Source organism: Phyllostomus discolor, chromosome 5 (assembly GCF_004126475.2).
Source record: "Phyllostomus discolor isolate MPI-MPIP mPhyDis1 chromosome 5, mPhyDis1.pri.v3, whole genome shotgun sequence".
NCBI classification, from domain to species: domain Eukaryota; kingdom Metazoa; phylum Chordata; class Mammalia; order Chiroptera; family Phyllostomidae; genus Phyllostomus; species Phyllostomus discolor.
The window spans coordinates 92561389-92580922 of NC_040907.2; the positions used below are offsets into that span (position 1 = coordinate 92561389).

A 19534-nucleotide genomic window follows, 5' to 3' on the forward strand; every position below is an offset into this window, starting at 1 on the left:
GGTTGAGGCGCTCTCTCACTCAGAGAGTGGCCATGCCGTCCCTTTTTCTCCACAGGACTTCTGCGGTCCGTGTGAATTTGTGGCATCCACAACACCATGGACCCCCCTGGTTGGAGTCCACGTCACACATCCCACTTGCAGGCTTGTGGTTTGGGGTTGTAGGAATTCGTTGGGCTCCTAATTAAGAGCCTACATCAGACTAAAAGGTTTTTGCACAATGAAGGCATCAACAAGATGGAAAGACAACTATTGAATGGGAGAAGATACAAATGATATACTCAGTAAGGAGTTAAAATCTAAACTATATAAGGAATTCATACAACTTAACACCACCACCCCTCAAAAAACCCCAAACCCCAATCCAATTAAAAAATGGACAGAGGTCCTGAATAAGAGACATTTCTTCAAAGAGGACATACAGATGACCAACAGACATGAAAAGAGGCTCAATGTCAGTAATCATCAGAGAAATGCAAATCAAAACATGAGAAACCACACCCTTCAGAATCACTATCATCAAAAAATCAAGTGCTGGCAAGGATGTGGACAAAAGTGAACCTTCATGCACTGTTGATGGATTGTATATTGCAGCCACCACAGAAAATGGTATGGAGATTTCCTTTAAAAATTAAAAATAGAGCTGCCATATGACCCAACAATACCACTTCTGGGTATTTATCTGAAGAAAACAAAAACAGTAATTTGGAAAGATATACCAGCCCTATGTTCATTGCAGTATTATTTACAATAGCCAAGATATGGAAGCAACATAGAGATGTCCATTGATAAAGGAATGGATAAAGAAGATGTGGTATATATTCAATGAAATATTAGTAATAATAAAATTTTGGGATTTGTGACAACATGGATGGACCTAGAGGGAATTAAGCCACATGAAATAAGCCAGGCAGAGAAAGAAATACTATATGATTTCACTTACATGTGGAATCTAAAAAAAAGACAAATGAATAAGAATACTCATAGATACAGAGAACAAGTTGATGGTTGCCAAAGGGGAGGGCATTATGGGTGGAGAAAAAATGCTGAGTTTCTCTCAAAATATGTTTATACCATTAGAAACATTACTAAACACGAATCATGTGTGGAATTAATAAAAATTAGATTAAATAATTTATGATTTTAAAAAATTTTGTGATGGGTGTGATATGGAATAAGTTATATGGCAAGGTGAATATAAATGTGATTAGTCCAAATTGGTCAGAATGTGAAAAAGTTGTGAGAATATCTTACACAGTTCTTCTGGTCACAACTCAGAGACCCTATGTTATGATATTTTATGATGGCTGCACACACAGAACTGTGCATTTTGGTAAGAGCCAGCATAATGTAGAGTTAAGGGTGTATGATAGACCTTATTTCCAATAACAGCTCAGCCAAGGACTAGAACTATAGGAAATTCACTTAATTTTCTGTGGTTAAATTTCTTTAAGTCTAAAGGGCAGGGGGATGATCATGCGGGATATAATTTAAGGTTTGAAGCCTGCATCTACATAGAAACAAATCCGTAAATCCATTCAGCTGGTTAAAACAAGTCCCATTTTTGGTTTGCCAGCATGGATGGACCAAGAGGGTAATAAGCTTTTCAGAAGAGTCTTCCATTAAGTTGGTGAAGGTCTGGCCATTCCAGAAGGAATATTCAAAGCTCTTAGCCCTTAGAATCATCTATGGTAAACACTGCTATCTAGAGGTAGGAGCTGCTGCAAGTGGAAAGTTTCAGAGTATGTATGTGCTTCAATTTCCTTTTCACTGAAGATTGTATTTATAAGATTGATCTCTGTTGATACTTGCAGGGGACGAAGAAGAGACATCAAGGATGACACTCAAATTTTGGTGTACAGCAACTGAGTGAATGGTTCGAGAAAGCCACGGAAGAGAAGCAGGTCTGAAGTGGGAGTGGAGATGTCTTGTGGGCACTGGGACATCGCTGAGGAAGTTGTAAATTATACAGGGTCCGGCAAAAATAACGCTTTTTTAAATTACAAAATCATAAGCATGCAATCCTATAACAACAATAACACACAGGTGAAATGTTCAAAATAAAACTAAATTATTACACCCATATCATTACCCTCCTAACCACACTCAAGCAGGACTTACTTCTTCCGGACCCTGTATTTAACTTACCCTCTTTCCCCCTTTAAGGTGCTTCTCAAGTAGCCTCACTCTCTGTAACACCGAAGAGAGCCCATTGCTAGCTTGTGGACATCATATTCTGTGCAGGTAGAAAGTGTCCCCGTTGTAGCAAACAATGTGATGGGGCTACAGTGACAATCCTCTCGGATGGCCTGCCTGCATCTAGTTTACACCTAGTAACGCGTCTCTCCGTGTGAATGGGGTCCCTTCGGAATCCAGTGTCAGACGTCCTTTTCCCGCCTCGGTGGCTTCTATCCCTCGCCTGGTCCAACGCATTCAGTCTCTTGCAAGACCCGCCTCAAACTCTGGGTTTTCGGCTTTTAGCTACCCAAGCTTGTAGCTAGGGCAGGAGCTGGTGCTGGCGGGACCCGGCAGCCGCCCAGCCGCGGGACTCCGAGCTCGCCCGCCACGCCCCGCTGAAAGCCCCACCCCCACGCTCCGCTCCGCCCCGCGTCACGGCCTGCTTCCGGGACGCAGAGCGAGGTCGCGACATTTCCGGCGCCAGACTCCCCGCCTCTTGGTCTGTGCTCCCTCGTCAATCCGAGAAGACCTGTAAGAAAGCGGTTCGGGTACTTGGTAATTATTATTATATAATTGCTTTGACTTTCTGGAATTATGTAGGCGGCTTTGCTGCTGCATGCTCTTCGTCCCCTGGGTCCAGGCGGGAGCTTTAGGTTGCATCATAGTTGCCTTTCTAGTTGCGCATTTTCTGCTTTTCTCAAAGTAGGTTGTGAGTCCTGTGGAAATACTGAGTTCTTGAGGCAAATAGTGTAGTGCTGTTTAGTTTCCTGGAGGTTTTGTTGCCTCGTCTCCTTAAAAAACCTCGGTAACTCAATGCCACTTTGAATTAATGACTGCCCACCTCTTTTTATACACATTTAATAGTTTAAATGAAACGAAAGGGGTATGTGTTGCTTTCAGTCTTAGCCTCCCTGGAGGTCAAAAGCATTTCTTTAAGAAATTAGGAGTTGCTTTAATAAGGGTGTATATAGCGTTGTAATTATGACCTGAGTTTTCCTGCATTTTGTCCTCCTTCCTCCAACAGCTGAGTTGGATGCAAAAGTAAATAACCGTTTAAAAGTTTTACAAACGTTAAGTATTGAAATAGTTTGGTTTTTTGAGCAAAAGGAAAAAGCAGCACCCTTCTCCCCTAAAAGGGACAATTAAAATTGTCGAATCAAGGGCACAGATGATATTTGCTTTTCGATTTTGTAATACATAATTTTGTTAACTATTGAAAAGGTTTCTATAGAGCTGGTTTGTGAAATTTGCTGTTTCCTGTGGTCCTGTTATTAGAATTGAGACTTTTACAAAAATGATTGGTTCAGCACTTTTATTGTATATATTATCCCAGTTGGTGCCCACAACAGCCCCAGGAAATTTGTACTGTTGCTATTCTCATGGTATAGTGAAGGAAACTGAGGCTTAGGGAGGTTGGGTAGCTTGTCCATTACTTCTTAGTTACAAAGGGGTGGAACTGGAACTTGTACCCACTTCTTTCTGACTGTTAGACTGTATGCTATTAACCACCCTGTGATCCAGCCCCTGCAGGTGCAGACCCGCGTGTAGTCTCCTGTGTGGACTGTGTGAGAGGGAACAATGCAGAAGGACTCTGGCCCACTGTAAGTGCATAATGAATGGGAATGGAGTAGCCCTGAGCTTCTCAGAACCAGAGTTTTTTTTCCCTTCTGAAAAGGGCTCTAAAAGTAGATTGCCAGGGCAGTACTGAATATAGGATAATAAACATGAAGGCCAGGGTTTGAGTTCCAGCTCTGCCACCAACTCAGGCAAATCATCTAACATCTGGGCTTCATTTTCATTTCCACAGTGACAGGATTGTTCTGTAATGATGACCTTTTAAGTCCCTTTCTATGATGGTGGGGGAGTTATTTTCATTTTTTGAAACATGTCTGGTAGTGATTTCTTACCTCTTTTTTTTCAGAGTGCCTTTACATTGGATTGGTTTTGGCTATGCAGCACTGGTTGCTTCTGGTGGGATCATTGGTTATGCAAAAGCTGGTACGGTTTGTAGTTACTTAACCTATTAAGACCTCACATTGTTCCTGGTGAAGAGTGAGTCCCCAGGGTTTCCAAAGTGCAATCTTATTTGAGTCAAGTTTGCTTTAGGCCCTCTAGCTTGAGTGCTGGCTTATTGTCAGTCTGGCAATTCCTGTGGAAGCTCCTCCTGCAGTGGCTCCTCCTGCACTTGCCTTTGGGTTATCTGGCTCAGTTAAGCCAGGCTTCTTATGAATTACTTGTTTTTGCCTCTTTATCTAAAGATGCTGAGCAGGGGTGGTGGTAGATTGTTTTTATCAGCAACGGCCATACATCAGCCTTGACCCCAGTGTGCCTGCTGTCTCTGTGCTCTTCTCTTTAAGTACTAGGAAACCCCTAGTCTCCACTTACTCATTTTTTGAAGTTCCTCATTAAATTAGACAGGGATATGTGAGAAAGCCTGCTCATTTCTACGCCTTATCTACATCCCCACCCCAACACACATGCGCGTGTGTGCATACACTAGAATTTTTGTATTCTTATTCTCCAAATCTTTTTACTCACTGACCCTGTTTTCCCAAAATCCTTTTGGGATTTGCCCAAGGTCCTGTCCATGGACAGTTACAGGCCCTGGTGAGTTAACTAGGCCTATTTAGGAACTCTCTTCCTCCTTCCTCCTCTTCTCCTCCTTCCCTCCCCCTTCTTTTTTTTTTTTAATATGAGACCCCTAAATGCAAAATTGCTGAGATATCACACATTTTCTGATCTGCTATAATACTGCCACTATGTATAAGAGATCTGATAAGTGTGAACACATATAAAAATACAGTATGTGTTGACTATGTATATAGTACATGTGTAAAATGTGTAGCATTCAAACATGGTATGGAATTGATTTCAGGGGTGCAGACAGCAAATACAAAGGCATCGTAGTTTTTCTTCTAAAAAAAACAACATAAAGGCAATACATCAATGGAGTTCCAATTGCCATAATTTCTTGTTTCTTAAACGGATGCTTTTATAAGCAGTAGTTACCCTTCTTAGGTGGAAGCACCCTCCCTATTAGAGGAGAGAGAAATGGTGTGTGATTACCCTGATTTCTCTGGTAGTTTTACCAGAGCTATTTAGCTAATTCCCCAAAACATTTTTATATTTGAGAACTGTGTTCAGAGTTCCCTTCACTGCTTTCCTTTGTCAGGAAGGAAAGTCTGGTGGATTCTATTAATGAAATAAATGTCTGACATTGTAACACAGGCGTGTGTTTGCTTCCCTCCAGGTAGTGTCCCATCTCTGGCTGCTGGGCTCCTCTTTGGTGGTTTGGCAGGCCTGGGCGCTTATCAGCTCTCTCAGGATCCAAGGAACGTCTGGGTTTTCCTAGGTATGTCAGCTTCACTGTCTTCCCAGTTAATTCTCTATCCAGAAGACTTTACCAGAGGTTTGGTGGGATGTGTCAGGTTGCTTCTGCCAAGTCCTAGGGAAGTTTTTAAGTGGGGGGTTGGGGGGTTGTGCTGGTTTCTGCTTATTTTTTATGTACACAATATGAAATGGTTTTCTTTCTTTTTTTTTATTTTAATCATTGTTCAAGTACAGTTTTCTCCCCCCTACTCCCATTCCAGCCCACCCACCCAACCCTCCCCCCTTCCCCCCATTACCCCCCACCCCTAGTTTTTGTCCATGTGTCCTCCAAATTTGTTCCTGTAATCCCTACCCATTCCCCCCTGAAATTCCCTCTTCTCTCCCCTCTGGCCACTGTCAGACTATCCCCTATTTCAGTGTCTTTGGTTATATTTTGCTAGTTTTGTTGTTTAGATTCCTGTTAAAGGTGATATCATGTGGTATTTGTCTTGAAACAGTTTTCATACCTCATGAATTTAGATTTACCCAGTGAAATTAGTACTAAACTTGTATAAAGCAAGCGTATGTCTCTTAACCATTGTAATTACCCACTAAAAACTGCTTGAGCATCACTAAAGGATCATGTGTCTAGGTTAAGTTCTCATCAATATTGCATTTTCCCCATTTTTAAATCATTAGTCCCTTGGCAGTAAGCTAAACGTGTAAGACGAAGGCCTTGCTTTCAAGGAGCCTGTACCTTAATTAGGGACATAAAAAGTGACTCTCTGGGGTTGCTGAAGTGCCCTGTGAGCAGCCCAGACAGTGAGAAGTGCAGGGAAGGGAAGATTACTTATTATCAGGGCTGCTTTTGGTACATTTTTTATTGAGCTCCACCCATGTGTCAGATAGTCTGCTAAGAATGTGTGTTCTTTACTATCTCCACAAACCCACACCATGAGAAAACATGCAGTTCTGGTCCTTACCAGTGTGGTGGGGAGCACAAGCATGTTAAGAGTGGTTTGTACAGTTCTGCCTGGGCTGGAAAGGAAGTCAGTGATAGCTCATTTGGGGTGTGCTGGCGAGGGAGGAGGTGCCCAGCTCTTAGCTCTGCCTACCACCTCCCTCACTAAAGCTCCAGAATGACTTTCAGACTTATGGGAAAGAATGGCTTTCCCATTTGTGATCCCACTTCTTTGCTCTAGCAAATCACTCTCATTGCCTATCTAAAGAAGAAACAGCAGCCATAACATGGGGGCCTGAACTTCATACCACTGACATCCAAGCCTTCCCTTGTCCTCTTCCTCTTCGCCAAGGCCAGTCCCTTCACTCTAGCTTTGGCTCTCTTCTCCCATTCCGTCTTGGAGCTTTACACTGTCACCGATGCGATCTCTTACTTATATTCTACATTTCAGATGGATTCCTCTTACTGGTGTTCAGATGTGGTCATCACACCCATAAAAAAAAAAGGATCTAATGACCCTACTTCCTTCTCCAGTTGGTTCTGTTCTTTCCCTTTAGAAACTTCTCTAAAAACTCATTGTACTTCCTGTCTTTGTTTCTACACCTCTCGGACATTTTTGACCCACTTCAGTCTCCATTTCTGTCCCCTTTGTTCATGGAAATAAGCAGCTTTCTCTGATGCTGCCAGTGACCTGTATTTTTCAAAATCTAGTGTAGTCCTATTATTTGGCCTGTTATTTGCTCTCAGAACAGTACACCAATCCATTTTTTTTCACTCTCCTGTTGCTTTGGTTTTTTTCCTCATTTTCTTTTGTTGACCTTTTTTTTTGCGGGGGTTGGGGGTCGTTAAGTATTAAACTGGCCTAAGGCCTGGCTTTTTAAAGTTTCTTTATACTTTCTCACCTGACAATGTCATTAAAGCCCAGGCCTTAAATTACCACCAATATACAAATGACTCAAAAGTTTCTCTCCTCCAAGCTTTACTCTTTTACATACAGTTGTCTGCTTGAAATCCAGATGTCCCAAAGTCCGACTTCCCGTCCTCGCACACATTGTCTTCTGGTATTCTCCATCCATTCAGGTCTTGATCGCACCCTTCCCCTCCCTCTTTCTGACTCATCAGCTAGTCCTATCAGCACTGCTTCCAGTACATCCTAAATTGTCTCCTCCTCTATCTCCATGGCCACGATCCTCATCCCAGTCATCCTTCTCTTTCCCTGCTTTCCTGAGGAAGTTTCTTAATTGGTATCCGTGCATGCTCCAGTGTCCCTGCAGTTGGTTTTCTGTGATACAGATAGAATTCTGTTTTCAGAATGCAACTCAATTAAATGTCCTTTAATGGCTTCTCATTGCTCTTAGGATGAAGACCACAATCCATAACATGGCCTTCAAGACTCTGTATGATCTGGCCTCTCTTCCTTGCTAGTCATATCTTGAGTTCTGCACCATACTGGCCTTTTCTCCACGTGGCCTCTCAGCACATGGCCCTGCATATATTACTCCCTTTGCTTGGAATGTGCTTCCTTCCCCTTTGGCGTATTAACTGCTGCTTTCAGGTCTCCACTCAGTCCTCACTTCCTCAGCAAATACTTTCACAATCTCCCTGTTACTTGTATTGCATCAATTGTACCTGTAATACAAGTATACTAAGTTTTTGCATGATTCTCACAAATTTGTTTCATCAAACTTGAAGAACTATAGGACAGAGACCTTTTTGATGTGTTCTCCAGCATCCAGTACAGTGCATGGCATACATAGTAGGCATTTTAACAGATGTTGACTGGAAAGAGCATATAGGGTAAATACTGGGTTGGCCAGAAAGCCTGTTTAGTTTTTTCCATAAAATAAAAGTATGTTGACTATTTCCCAAGTTGGTATAACATTGATTGTTCTCAGTTTAATGTCTTGATTTGCTTGCTAGTAACTTCAACTGGTATACCTGACCGTGGAGCCTCATCCAGCCAGAAATCTCCAGTGTGAAACTTTGCAAACCATTTTCGATACTTTCAATCAGTGACAGCACCTTCTCCATACACTGCACAAATATTTTTTGTGTTTCAGTTGCATTTTTATCTTTCTTGAAGTAATATAGCATAATATGCTGAAAATGTATATGAAAATCTTCAGTATTAAAATGGAGCCACAAAAAGTCACCAATTTTGATTTTTTTTTAATATAAATGCACACTGATATAAGAGCTGTCACAATACAACCTAACAATTGTTTCGAATGAAGTTAAAAGACAACCAAGCACTCTAGAGCCATCTTACGGAAAAAACCAAATGAACTTTTTGGCCAACCCAATAGAATTGTCAAGAAAAGGAGGGAAAAAAAACCCAAAAGCAGTTTGGAGGAAATTAAGAAATCTATGTCTGAGGAAAGGTAGGAGATAAGGCAGGAAAGGCTGACGGGACCCAGGCTGTGAGGGCCTTGTATTCTAGTATTTGTATTTAAATCTCATAGGATGTGGGTAGTCATGAAGTTCCCTGAACTTGGGAGGCATGAGATGGGGTATGGCCCTTGAAAGATGGGTGGGACTTTGGTCACTTCTTCCAAATATAAGATGTAATGAACTTTGCCTCTTTTTCCCATCAGCTACATCTGGAACCTTGGCTGGCATTATGGGAATGAGATTCTACCACTCTGGAAAATTTATGCCTGCGGGCTTAATTGCGGGTGCCAGGTACTTGCTATTCTGTTGCAGTTCTTCACCAGTATAGATTTCAATTTAATGCCCATAATACTTTGTACACCCACAGATACACTTGTTTCAATATACTTGATGCTGAGCATCAACTAAAATGATTTAATGTATACACAAGTAGGAAAGGCTGCAAAAACAGTAGCTGATGTAATATGAAAATGAAATAAGTATGTTCATTCATTCTGGAAACAGTTTTCCTCTCACATTTGCTCTCCGGCCCATCCTGGTTCCTCCCTATAGAGGAAGAAGCTTTAGTGCAAAGCATGATCGCAGCTTATTCGGTGTGGGTTCCACGTTTCTTAGTTATGTGGGTGCCCTTTATTATTGAAAGTTTTGCTTGAAGGGAGTTTCTATTGATTCCTATTTCTCATTAACTGATTATAAAATTTAAACCAGATTTTTAAAAAACTCTGTAGTCCTTAAGCATAATAAAGAGACCCTAAAGATAGGAGAACTTTTTAAAATCTGTTTTGAGAAATGATTAATTACAAGTATGACTTTGGTCATTTGGTCGTAGTTATGATGCTGTCAAGGAAAATGTTTCATAATGTAAACCAAGTGAGGTCAAGAACAATAAACTGGGAGGCTGCAGATCTGCCTTTAGCTAGCTCTGTGACCATGGGGAGGGGGAGGCCTTGATCTTTCCAGCCTTCAGTTTTCTCATTTTGGGACTATTGGCAGTAGGATTAGGAACTCCAGCTCACATGTATTGTTTTAAGGCCTCAGCATAAGACTGACTCTAGGCAAGTTTTTTTCTTTGGTGCCTTGGGGGATGGAAGTTCTGTCACTGCTTCCTCTGTCATGGTACCTGCTCACTATGCAGTGAGGGACCCACAGAGCCCTTGTCCTTTAAGAAAATAGGCAAGTGCCAGTTCTGTTTTTTACCTGATGTTTGTGTATGTGTGTTTTTTTTCTGACAGCTTGCTGATGGTTGCCAAACTTGGAATTAACTTGTTCAATAGACCCCATCAGTCATAGTAATGTTCCAGCTTGGACTCTTGAAGAATTTTAAAACTACCACTACTTTTAGTGTATTGAGAGAAATAAATGCAGCATTTTCACATATGCAGACATTTTACTTAAAAAAACATTGAACTTTGCAGAGAAAAGTACCAGCTGTTATTATTACAACCCTAAAGAGATGGGTAGCATATAACATGAGTTTATAATGCCCTCATAGAATCTGATTCTTGTATGTTGATGTTATTTCTTTCTGCACTTTTACATAAAGTCTCAAGGGGTAAAATGTTAGGTGTCAACATTGGGGGCCCTGAAACTCCCCATGCCTTGTTTAGAAGAACATTGTGAAGAAAAAATCTCTGAGATTTGGGATATCTGTTCTTTTGCTCATCTTAGAGCACAGACCTTCTTTGAAATTATGTAAAGGAAATATTAGTGGAAATAAAGTTTAGTATAACTAATATTTTCTGTGGTGTCTTTGTTGCCAGAGTTGTCTGGAACATAGAATGAAATGTAAGTATTAGTAAAATAGAGGGAAATGAAAGTTTCTAAAATATTTTATTTAGGGATTACCCATTTCAAAAAACGTGAGGGCCAAGAGAAGTTACTTGTATATTGCATCAAAGCTGGTTTTGAAAAGACCTGTAAGTGAGAATTTCTTTTTTCTTTTTTTTTTTTTAAGATTTTATTTATTTTTAGAGAGGGAAGGGAGGGAGACAGAGAGAGAGAGAAACATCCATGTGCGGTTGCTGGGGGTCATGGCCTGCAACCCAGGCATGTACCCTGACTGGGAATTGAACCTGCGACACATTGGTTTGCAGCCCGCACTCAATCCACTGAACTACACCAGCCAGAGCAAGAATTTCTAAGATTAGGACTGTGTAATAAAAAAAAAGAAATTTTGGTTAACTAGTTAATCCGTAAATGTGAACTAAAAGACCTATCTGAAACTTGAATTACTAGGTGGGTCTCTACTTTAGACACATTAGCAGTATACTGACATTTTCAGTTCACTGAATGGATACTCGCACATTTTTCACTTCACTTTGTTTTTATCAGCATTAAGAATTAACTCATTCTGGACTCTTTAGTTTCCCTCTCTTTAAAAAGAAGGGGATATCTGCTACTTAACTCTAACTTAACTGGTATTGGTTGGATTTAGAAAGGAGTCATAGCCCTGGCTGATGTGGCTTAGTGGATTGAAAGCTGGCCTGTGAACCAAAAGGTCATTAGTTTGATTCCCAGCCAGGGCACATGCCTGAGTTGCGGGCCAGGTTCACAGTTTGGGGTGTGCAAGAGGCAACCACACATTGATATTTCTCTCCCTTTTTCTCCCTCCCTTCCCCTCTCTAAAAAAATAAATAGAACCTTAAAAATAAAACTACTTTTATTTATTTTTTCCACTAAACAAGTTTATTGTGAAAGTAAATGAAACACATTATGGCTAATGGTGACAAAAGCAACTGGTACATTAAGGCAAGTTTTAATGGGGATGAATTTAGAAAACACACGATGTAATTTTGTTTAAATGTAGATTATGGAAAAATACCAAATTACATCAATAATTTAATAAAAGTAGTTTCAAAGCCTGCACTATGGGAGAAAAAGGGCTCATGATCTTAATGCCAGCATTGAGACAGACAGAAGCAGCACTGTGCTAAATGAAAGGAAAAATTCAGTATTTACAGAATGGCAACATTAACATTTAATAACATTTGATTATAGTTACTGGTGGACTAAAAGCCTTTCGCTAGAAACGAGAGAAAAATGTACCATCATTATCACATTACTAAAAAAATTTTTCAGAGCAGAAGTCGAAAACCAAGGAGGTATGTGATAAAGTAACCTTAAAACACCACTGTAAGGATCACTTAAAAGGTGATTCCCTCAGGGGATATTAGGTTACTGAGTGTGTAAACATGTGAGCTGTACAACAAATAGTAACCAGTTCATTTATAGTACACACATAAGATTGGCATGGTCTTTTATGATGTATTACTGTTTGCAAGGATTTAAACACTCCTCACCATGTATAACTTCAAATATATAACATTTTTATCCTGAGATACAGGTTATGTTTATGAATTATAAGACCTATAACAATGAAAGTCACACCTTCCTCATCAATCAATATATATATATGTTTTAAATGCAATGACTTTATTCAGACTTCATTTTCTGAACTGACCATGTCAGTTTCTCAAACTCTAAAATAATGCCATTCTATGATAAAATATATTTTTGCAAAAATTCAGAAATGTAACATTTAATGAATGTGACCATGTAAAATATTTGTAAGGAGGTGCCAAACAACTTAGCACCTTTTTCCAGTGTTGTATTAAAAAAAAAAGTTGCATTCAATTTGACATTGATCCTATTTAAAAATGTTATACTAATTCATCTCAAAAGGTTCTATTAATAGTCCTTTTGGAAAATACCATATATAACCTGTGAATTTGTTTCCATAATAATTAATGGAAGAAAATGTATTCTCTGCACAGATGAACATTTTCTAAGATTAATCTATCACCCAGCATTTTTATAACCATGCTGTTAGGTTTTTTAGCTTGTAAATAATGCAATCATATCAGCAGTAAAACTACTTAAAAAAAAAAAAAAGCCCTAGTTCTCTCATCCTCATTTTACATGACATGTCTGTCAGGGCTCGTTCTTGTAGTGTGATGCCCAGAGCTCTGCACACGGGCTGTGACCAGAGCACTGTATTCTCAACTATGCATTTCTGGTAATGCAACCAGGAAATAGGTAAGATTTTTGGACCACTCCTTACAGCAGTGACTCTATGAGCTTTTTATCAACTTGAGACTGCAGTTCTTTTTTACATATTGCTGTAAATAACTAACAGATCATGAAAGGGTTAGTGTCTGATGTCACATATTTGGAAATGCCTAAAATAAAAAATTGCTCCATAGTTCCTGGCATAGTCATGAACGGACTTTTATCATAATTATGCCAGATTCATGATTTAAATAACCAAGACACATTTATAATCTTCGTTGATCTGTGGTTTGATTTCAAGCCTTGGTGAATTCCATTATGATCTTTTAGATATTAGTCCTGTATTGTCTTAAGGACCACGGACAAAGAGAATCAAGTAGGCAGAACATTATCTTCTTGATATTTAAAAAATTTACTCTTAGTGAAATGTATGAGAAGACCGACTGGTGTAGTTAGAGAGTATTACAAAGGTCAGAACACCCACAGGTGGCTGGGGTGTCCTGAACAGGGAAGAGCTGTCTGTACAGTGTACGTTTGCAGACCTAACCTTTGCCATTATGCTTGTTTCCCAAAGCCCTGTGTTGTGTGAGGGCCAGGCAGAAGTGAGCATCATTATGACTTGTCATCCACTTGTCATGATTCAATGTTTGAATCATGAATTGTAAGGGCTGAGGCATGGCAAAAGATTTTTCTAAATAAAAAAATAATACTCTACATCAGATTTATTTTAGGGTCTAAGCTAGTGCTTGGGTAGTTATCATGGTTGCTAATTAAAATATTATAGTTACATGTATTTTATAATCCTTGTCAGTATTTTACATCCTCCAAACTCAGATACATGCATGTATATGTAACATGTCCATACATTTGCATGCACACTCAAATATTTGGCAGCTGACAAAGGCACTTATCTTATGATGGTGTAACCACAGACCATCTAAAGCTACCATCCTTCCAGGCTTCTATAAATGTGATTTTGAATTACAGTTGTGGTGCTGATTTTTCATCTGTCTGTAATGTTTTCAAAGGGCACCAATTTTGGTGTTTATTTCTAGGGGAGGGGCTCCAACATTAGACAAAGCTCCCTGAAGGTGGGAATTAGTTTAGGTCTAAAGTGCATCACCAGTGCACTTGTGTACCAGTAGTCAGCTCTGACAGTTCCAAGGCCGCCCACAGATGGGGTGGGCGGAGTCTTTATTGTCAGGCAGCACTGACAGTGCCCTCCCCAAGTCCTTTCTTTCTCAGCAAAGTTTCCTGTGTATTCACTGCCCTAAGTTTGTGACAGGTCCTGGAAGAAAAAGAACAAACCATAGCTTGCCCTCATGGAATCTAGTGGAGAAGACTGACATCTAAACAAAGACAACATAGAAATAAATGCACAACAGAAGATGTACATTACCAGGAAGACACAAAAAAGGAGTTGTTTCTGTTTAGGGCAGCACTTTTCAACCTTTTTCATCTTATGGCACACAAACTAATTACTAAAGTCCTGTGGTACACCAAAAAAATTGAATTCAAATCATTTTCACATATTACAAAATAGTAATCATTTTGATTTTTGGAAAAGCCATGTTTTGATTTAACAAAATTCTTAGTTTTCCAGCTACACAAAAATAGGCAATGGAGTGAATTTGGCTCACTGACCATAGTTTGTCAACCCCTGACCTAAGCCAAAATATCTACTTGTTTTAACTATTTTGTTATGAGTTATTGAGCATCTTTTCATTTATTAACCAGTGATAATACATTTTGTGTGCCTGTTCATATATTTATCATTTTTGGTTTTTGTTTTTCATGTTGGTCGGTGACTGTATAATAAAGATGTTATACTTTGTTTTATACATTCACAATAACATATTTTGTCATTTGACTTCGTTTATGGTAATTTTTGTCATGCAGAAATTAAAATTTTGTATAGAATCAAATTTATCCCATTCTCTTTATGGTTTTCAAATTTTGTGTCTTCCTTAGGAAAGCATTCTACTTTTTAAGAGTGTAAAATAAAATTCTCATTTTCTTTCAATACTTTTACAGTTTCATTTCTTAGCTTTCTATTTTTATTGCCTTTAGAATTTATTTTTGTGGGAATTCTGCAAATTAAGGATATGACAGGATTCTTTTCTCAAAAAAAAAAAAGGGCCATTGCCCTTAGTATTGTTTGTTGAAGGGTGTATCCTTTATTCATTGCTTTGGAATGCCACCTGAACCATATGAATTTCCATATTTGGGACTAATTCTGGGTTTTCTAGTCTCTTCCATAAATCTACTTACCTCCTGGCTCAGTGCCAAATTTTAATGGCCACTGTATAGAACTGAACTTTTATATTTGGTAGGGCAAGTGTGTCATTGTTACTTTTCAAATTTTTCTTTACATACTTTTCTAGATAAATCTAAAATTAGGGCTTTTAATTTTAAATTTTACATGGGATTTGACTATAGATAAATTTGGGAGGAATTCAGAGTTATAAAATATTTATTCTTCAATCCAGGAAAATTGCATGTGCTATCATTTAGTTTTTTCTTTAATATCTTAAAGCATTATTTGAGAGCTTTATTCATGTAGTTCTTTGCATTTCTATTAAAATTATTTTAGGGTATTTTGTAGTTTTGTTATTATTAATGGGAACTTTTTTGTATGTATTTTAAATTAGGTATCAGTCTGAACAAAATGAATTTGTCATTTATGTAAATCCTTCTATTGAATCACTCAAGTATATTACTTGCCATAGGTTTTTGTCAGCTGCCCTTTGATCTAGTCCTATGGCTTAATGTTAAAATTAGAAATAATAAGCTGCTATCACTGACACTCTTCTAAAGATAATAGACAAAGCAATACAATAATGGAAATAAATGAGGCATAATTTAATAGTGCAAAGGAAAGAAATTAAACATTTAAAGTAGTTAATACAATTGTCTAGGAAATCCAAGAAAAGCAACTAAAAACCTATTAGAACTAATGACAAAGTTCTATAAAGCAGCAAGATCAATACGAGAAACTAATAGCCTTCTATCAACAGACACAATCATTCTTTTCCATACTATTTCTAATACCCAAGTCCAAGTATCACCATCTTTTAATCTTCTAATTGGACTGGTTTTCATGCTTTGACCCAATAATTCATTCTCTACCCAGCAGTCAGGCATATTTCAAGTATAATTAGATTCCTAGATGGAGAATCATCTCTTACTACATTTAGATCCCTCCTTTAGTCTCCAACACCCTATTCTTTCTCTCAATAGCACTCATAATTTGCAAATACAACTGAAGATTGAACAATACAGGTTTGAACTGCGCAAGTCCACTTATACATGAATTTTTTCCAATAATTTTAGTAGTTCTCCATATCCTGGGTTTTGCATTTGTGGATTCAACCAACCATGGATTGAAAGCAGTCTTTTCAATCCATGGGTTGGAAGTTCACTTATGCAGAGGACCAACTGCATGCATTCTTGTATGCCATTTTATATAAGGGACTTGAGCATTCATGGATTGTGGTATCAGTGGAGGGTCCTGGAACTAACACCCCATGGATACCTAGGGATGACTATACAATTTTTGTGTTTAATGTCCACCTACAGAATGTACATTTGGTGAGGTCAGGGAAAATGACCATTTTGTTACTACCATATATACCATATTTAGTACATAACATACACTTAAATATTTGCTGAATAGAGAAATTATTCAAATCTTTTAAGAAATAAACTATTTTTAGAACAGTTTTGAGGATACAGTTCCCACACACCCTACACCCAGTTTCCCCTATTAGTAACATTTTTCAGTAGCATGATACCTTGTTATAATTAACCAATATTGATAATCATTAACTAAAGTCCATACTTCATTCAGACTTCCTTACTTTTTCACTCTCTTATTCTATTCCAGGATCTCATCTAGGATACCACATTACATTTAGTTGTCGTGTCTCCTTAAGCTTCTCTTAGCTGTGACTACTTTATACATTTTGGTTTTGATGGCTGACAGTTTTGAGGAGTACTAATTTTGTAGAATGTATTTATCTTGGACTTTCTCAAGTGTTTTTCTCATGGTAAGCCTGGGGTTATAAGTTTTTAGAAGGAAGACCACAGAGGTAAATGACATTTTCATCACATGTTAAGGCTGCATATAACATATATGTTAATGTTGACCTTGACCATCTGGATGAGGTATACTATTCATCAGGCTTCTCCACTTGGGAGTTATTCTTTTTCCCCCCCTTCCCACATGGTATTCCTTGAAAGGAAGTCATTCTGCACATTCCACACTTAAGGAATGGGAAGTTGTACTTCACCTCCTGGAGGGCAGAGTAGCTACATAAATTATTTGGAATTTTGCTGCATAAGCCATTTATTTCTTCTTTGCCATTCATTCATTCACTTAACACTACAGGTTCATACATACTTTCTACTTTGGGTTATAATCCAGTATTTTATTAATTTTCTTGCTCAAATTGTTGCAGTCTTGGCTGTTAGGAGTTCTTTCAGCTTGGCTCCTGTGTTCCTTTGACATAACCCATCAATGTGGATATTTTTCGCTTGCTTGTTTTTTTTTTCCCAGAACTCCCCTACTTTCTGGCCTTGTCCAAGTTCATCTTGTGCATTTCATGTTCCAGTACTAGAGTCAGCCATTTCCAAGATATCAGAAACAAAGACCTGGGTTCTAGATAATGCTTGCTGCTGCCAGGTTGAAATCTTTTATTTCATTATTCTACACTTTTAATTCCTTTTAAATTTTAAGTTGTTTCTCTTTTTTCTAGTTTTGTAACCTAACTGCTCAAATTCAGCGTATTTTTAGTGCTTCTTGTTTTTGTTTTTGTTTTTTCTATTTTGGCTGAATTTTACAACTTTTAATACAGCGGTCTATCAAACCAAGGGTCACCAATGATTTGCTCCCCTAATTATCTTCTAGGAGTTTTATAATTTTGTTTATAGGAGTTATATAGTTTATAGTTCAAAAGTTGTTCGTTTCTAAAGGGTGTCTTTCATTTTTTAATTTTTCCTTTTGACTTTTAAGTGTTTAGAATAATGATTTTGAATCTGTTAAGTGGATAGATTTGAGGGGCCTTTATTCTTTATTTTAGTTTTATTACATTATAGAATGAAGTTGTGACTTACATATTTCTACACTTGATAGTTTAAGATGTTCTTCGTGGCCTACTATAAAGTCAATTTTTTGCGCATGTCATGTGTATTTGGGAAGAATCTATTTTTCCTTATTCTGTATATTACATACATTGGATGAACTTTGTTTACTGTGTTATCCATATACTCATTTATTTACATTAGGCCTCTAAATCTGTTTTCTGAGAAAAACTTCATACTCTGGTTATATCAATTTCCTGTATTTATGACAAATCATTTCGTTCATATTTATGTTGCTTTTTAAAAAAAACATTATTTTAACCTCACCCAAGGACTTTTTTTTTCATTGCTTTTAGAGAGGAAGGAAGAGAGAGAAAGAAACATTGATGTGAGAAAGAAGCATCAGCTGGTTGCCTCCCATACGTGCCTGGACCAGGAATCAAACCCACAACTTAGTCATGTGCCCTGAATGGGAAAGGAACCTACAACCTTTCAGTTACAACCAACCATTCAGATGCTCTAACCAACTGAGCCGCATCAGCCAGGGCCTTATTTATGTTGTTTCATTTTAACATTTTATTTTAAAAATTTTCAAATTACAGAAAAGTTTCAATTATACCCATGAGCATCCATATACCCTTTACCTAGTTTTACCACTTCACCAATTGTTAACATTAGGCACTCTATCTATTTACCTATATGAACATAGATGCAAAAATGCCTCAACAAAATATTAGGAAATCAAATCCAACAATGTAGAAAAAGAATTACATACCATGACTAAGTGGGATTTATATCAGTATATAAAACTAGTCCAGCATTTGAAAGTCAGTTAATGTAATCTATCACATCAATGGGGTAGAAACTAAAATCATATGATTATGATCATATCAATAGATGCAGAAAAACATTCAACAGAATCTAACACCCATTCATAATAAAAACAGCAAATTAAGAAAGAGGAGGAACTTCCTCAGCATAGAACATCTACAAAAAAACTACAGCTAGCATCATACTGGGGAGAAACCAGTTATTTCCAGTGAAGATCTGGAACAAAAGGAAGGCAAGGAAGGCGGTACTCAAATTGTACTGGAAGTCATAGCTAGTGCAATAAGAGAAGGTACACTGATTGGGAAGGAAGAAATAAAACTTTTTGGTTGCTGATGACATGACGGTCTATGTAGAAAATTTCAAAGAAACTCCTGGACTTAATGTGATTATAACAGGTATTAGTATACAAAATTAATGCAGAAAACTCATCTGCTTATATATAAGCAATGAACAACTGAAATTTTAAATTAGCTATACTGTTCACATTAGCACTAAAATAATCTAATAAATGTATAAGATTACATGAAGAAAATGACAAAGGCTGATAAAATAAGTGAAAGAAGGTATCTGAGAGTCCATGTACATAACAGAAAGTCTCAGTATTGTCAAGATGTCAGTCTTCCCAATGATCTAGATTCAATGCAATCAAAACCCAAATCCTACTATGTTATTTTTGGGATATTGACAAACTGATTCTAATCAAGACTTTATATGGAGCAGTAAAGGCCCAAAATAGCCAACAAAATATTGAAGCAGAGAAACAAAGTTGGAGGACTG

General features: G+C 38.0%; 1 protein-coding gene across 2 annotated transcripts; it reads left to right on the forward strand.

The window, feature by feature from the left end:
• The first annotated feature begins 2624 nt into the window (after positions 1-2624).
• On the forward strand, positions 2625-10565 carry LOC114496711 (transmembrane protein 14C). Of its 2 annotated transcripts, none has more exons than XM_028512411.2 (6): positions 2625-2730; positions 3697-3776; positions 4097-4173; positions 5426-5527; positions 9040-9127; positions 10069-10565. In XM_028512411.2, exons 2-6 carry the CDS (start codon positions 3754-3756, stop codon positions 10124-10126), a joined length of 348 nt encoding a protein of 115 aa, XP_028368212.1. In that variant the 5' UTR covers positions 2625-2730; positions 3697-3753; the 3' UTR covers positions 10127-10565. The 2 variants fall into 2 exon arrangements, with proteins under 2 accessions (XP_028368212.1, XP_035882461.1); XM_036026568.1 differs by having other exon boundaries at positions 2659-2730; positions 3706-3776.
• Positions 10566-19534: the final 8969 nt, after the last annotated feature.

Coding starts and splice junctions, on each gene's coding strand:
- LOC114496711 (XM_028512411.2), top strand. CDS start 3,754: ATGCAGAAGGACTCTGGCCCACT. Junction 3,777..4,096: donor CAGAAGGACTCTGGCCCACT/GTAAGTGCATAA, acceptor CTTTTTTTTCAG/AGTGCCTTTACATTGGATTG. Junction 4,174..5,425: donor CATTGGTTATGCAAAAGCTG/GTACGGTTTGTA, acceptor GCTTCCCTCCAG/GTAGTGTCCCATCTCTGGCT.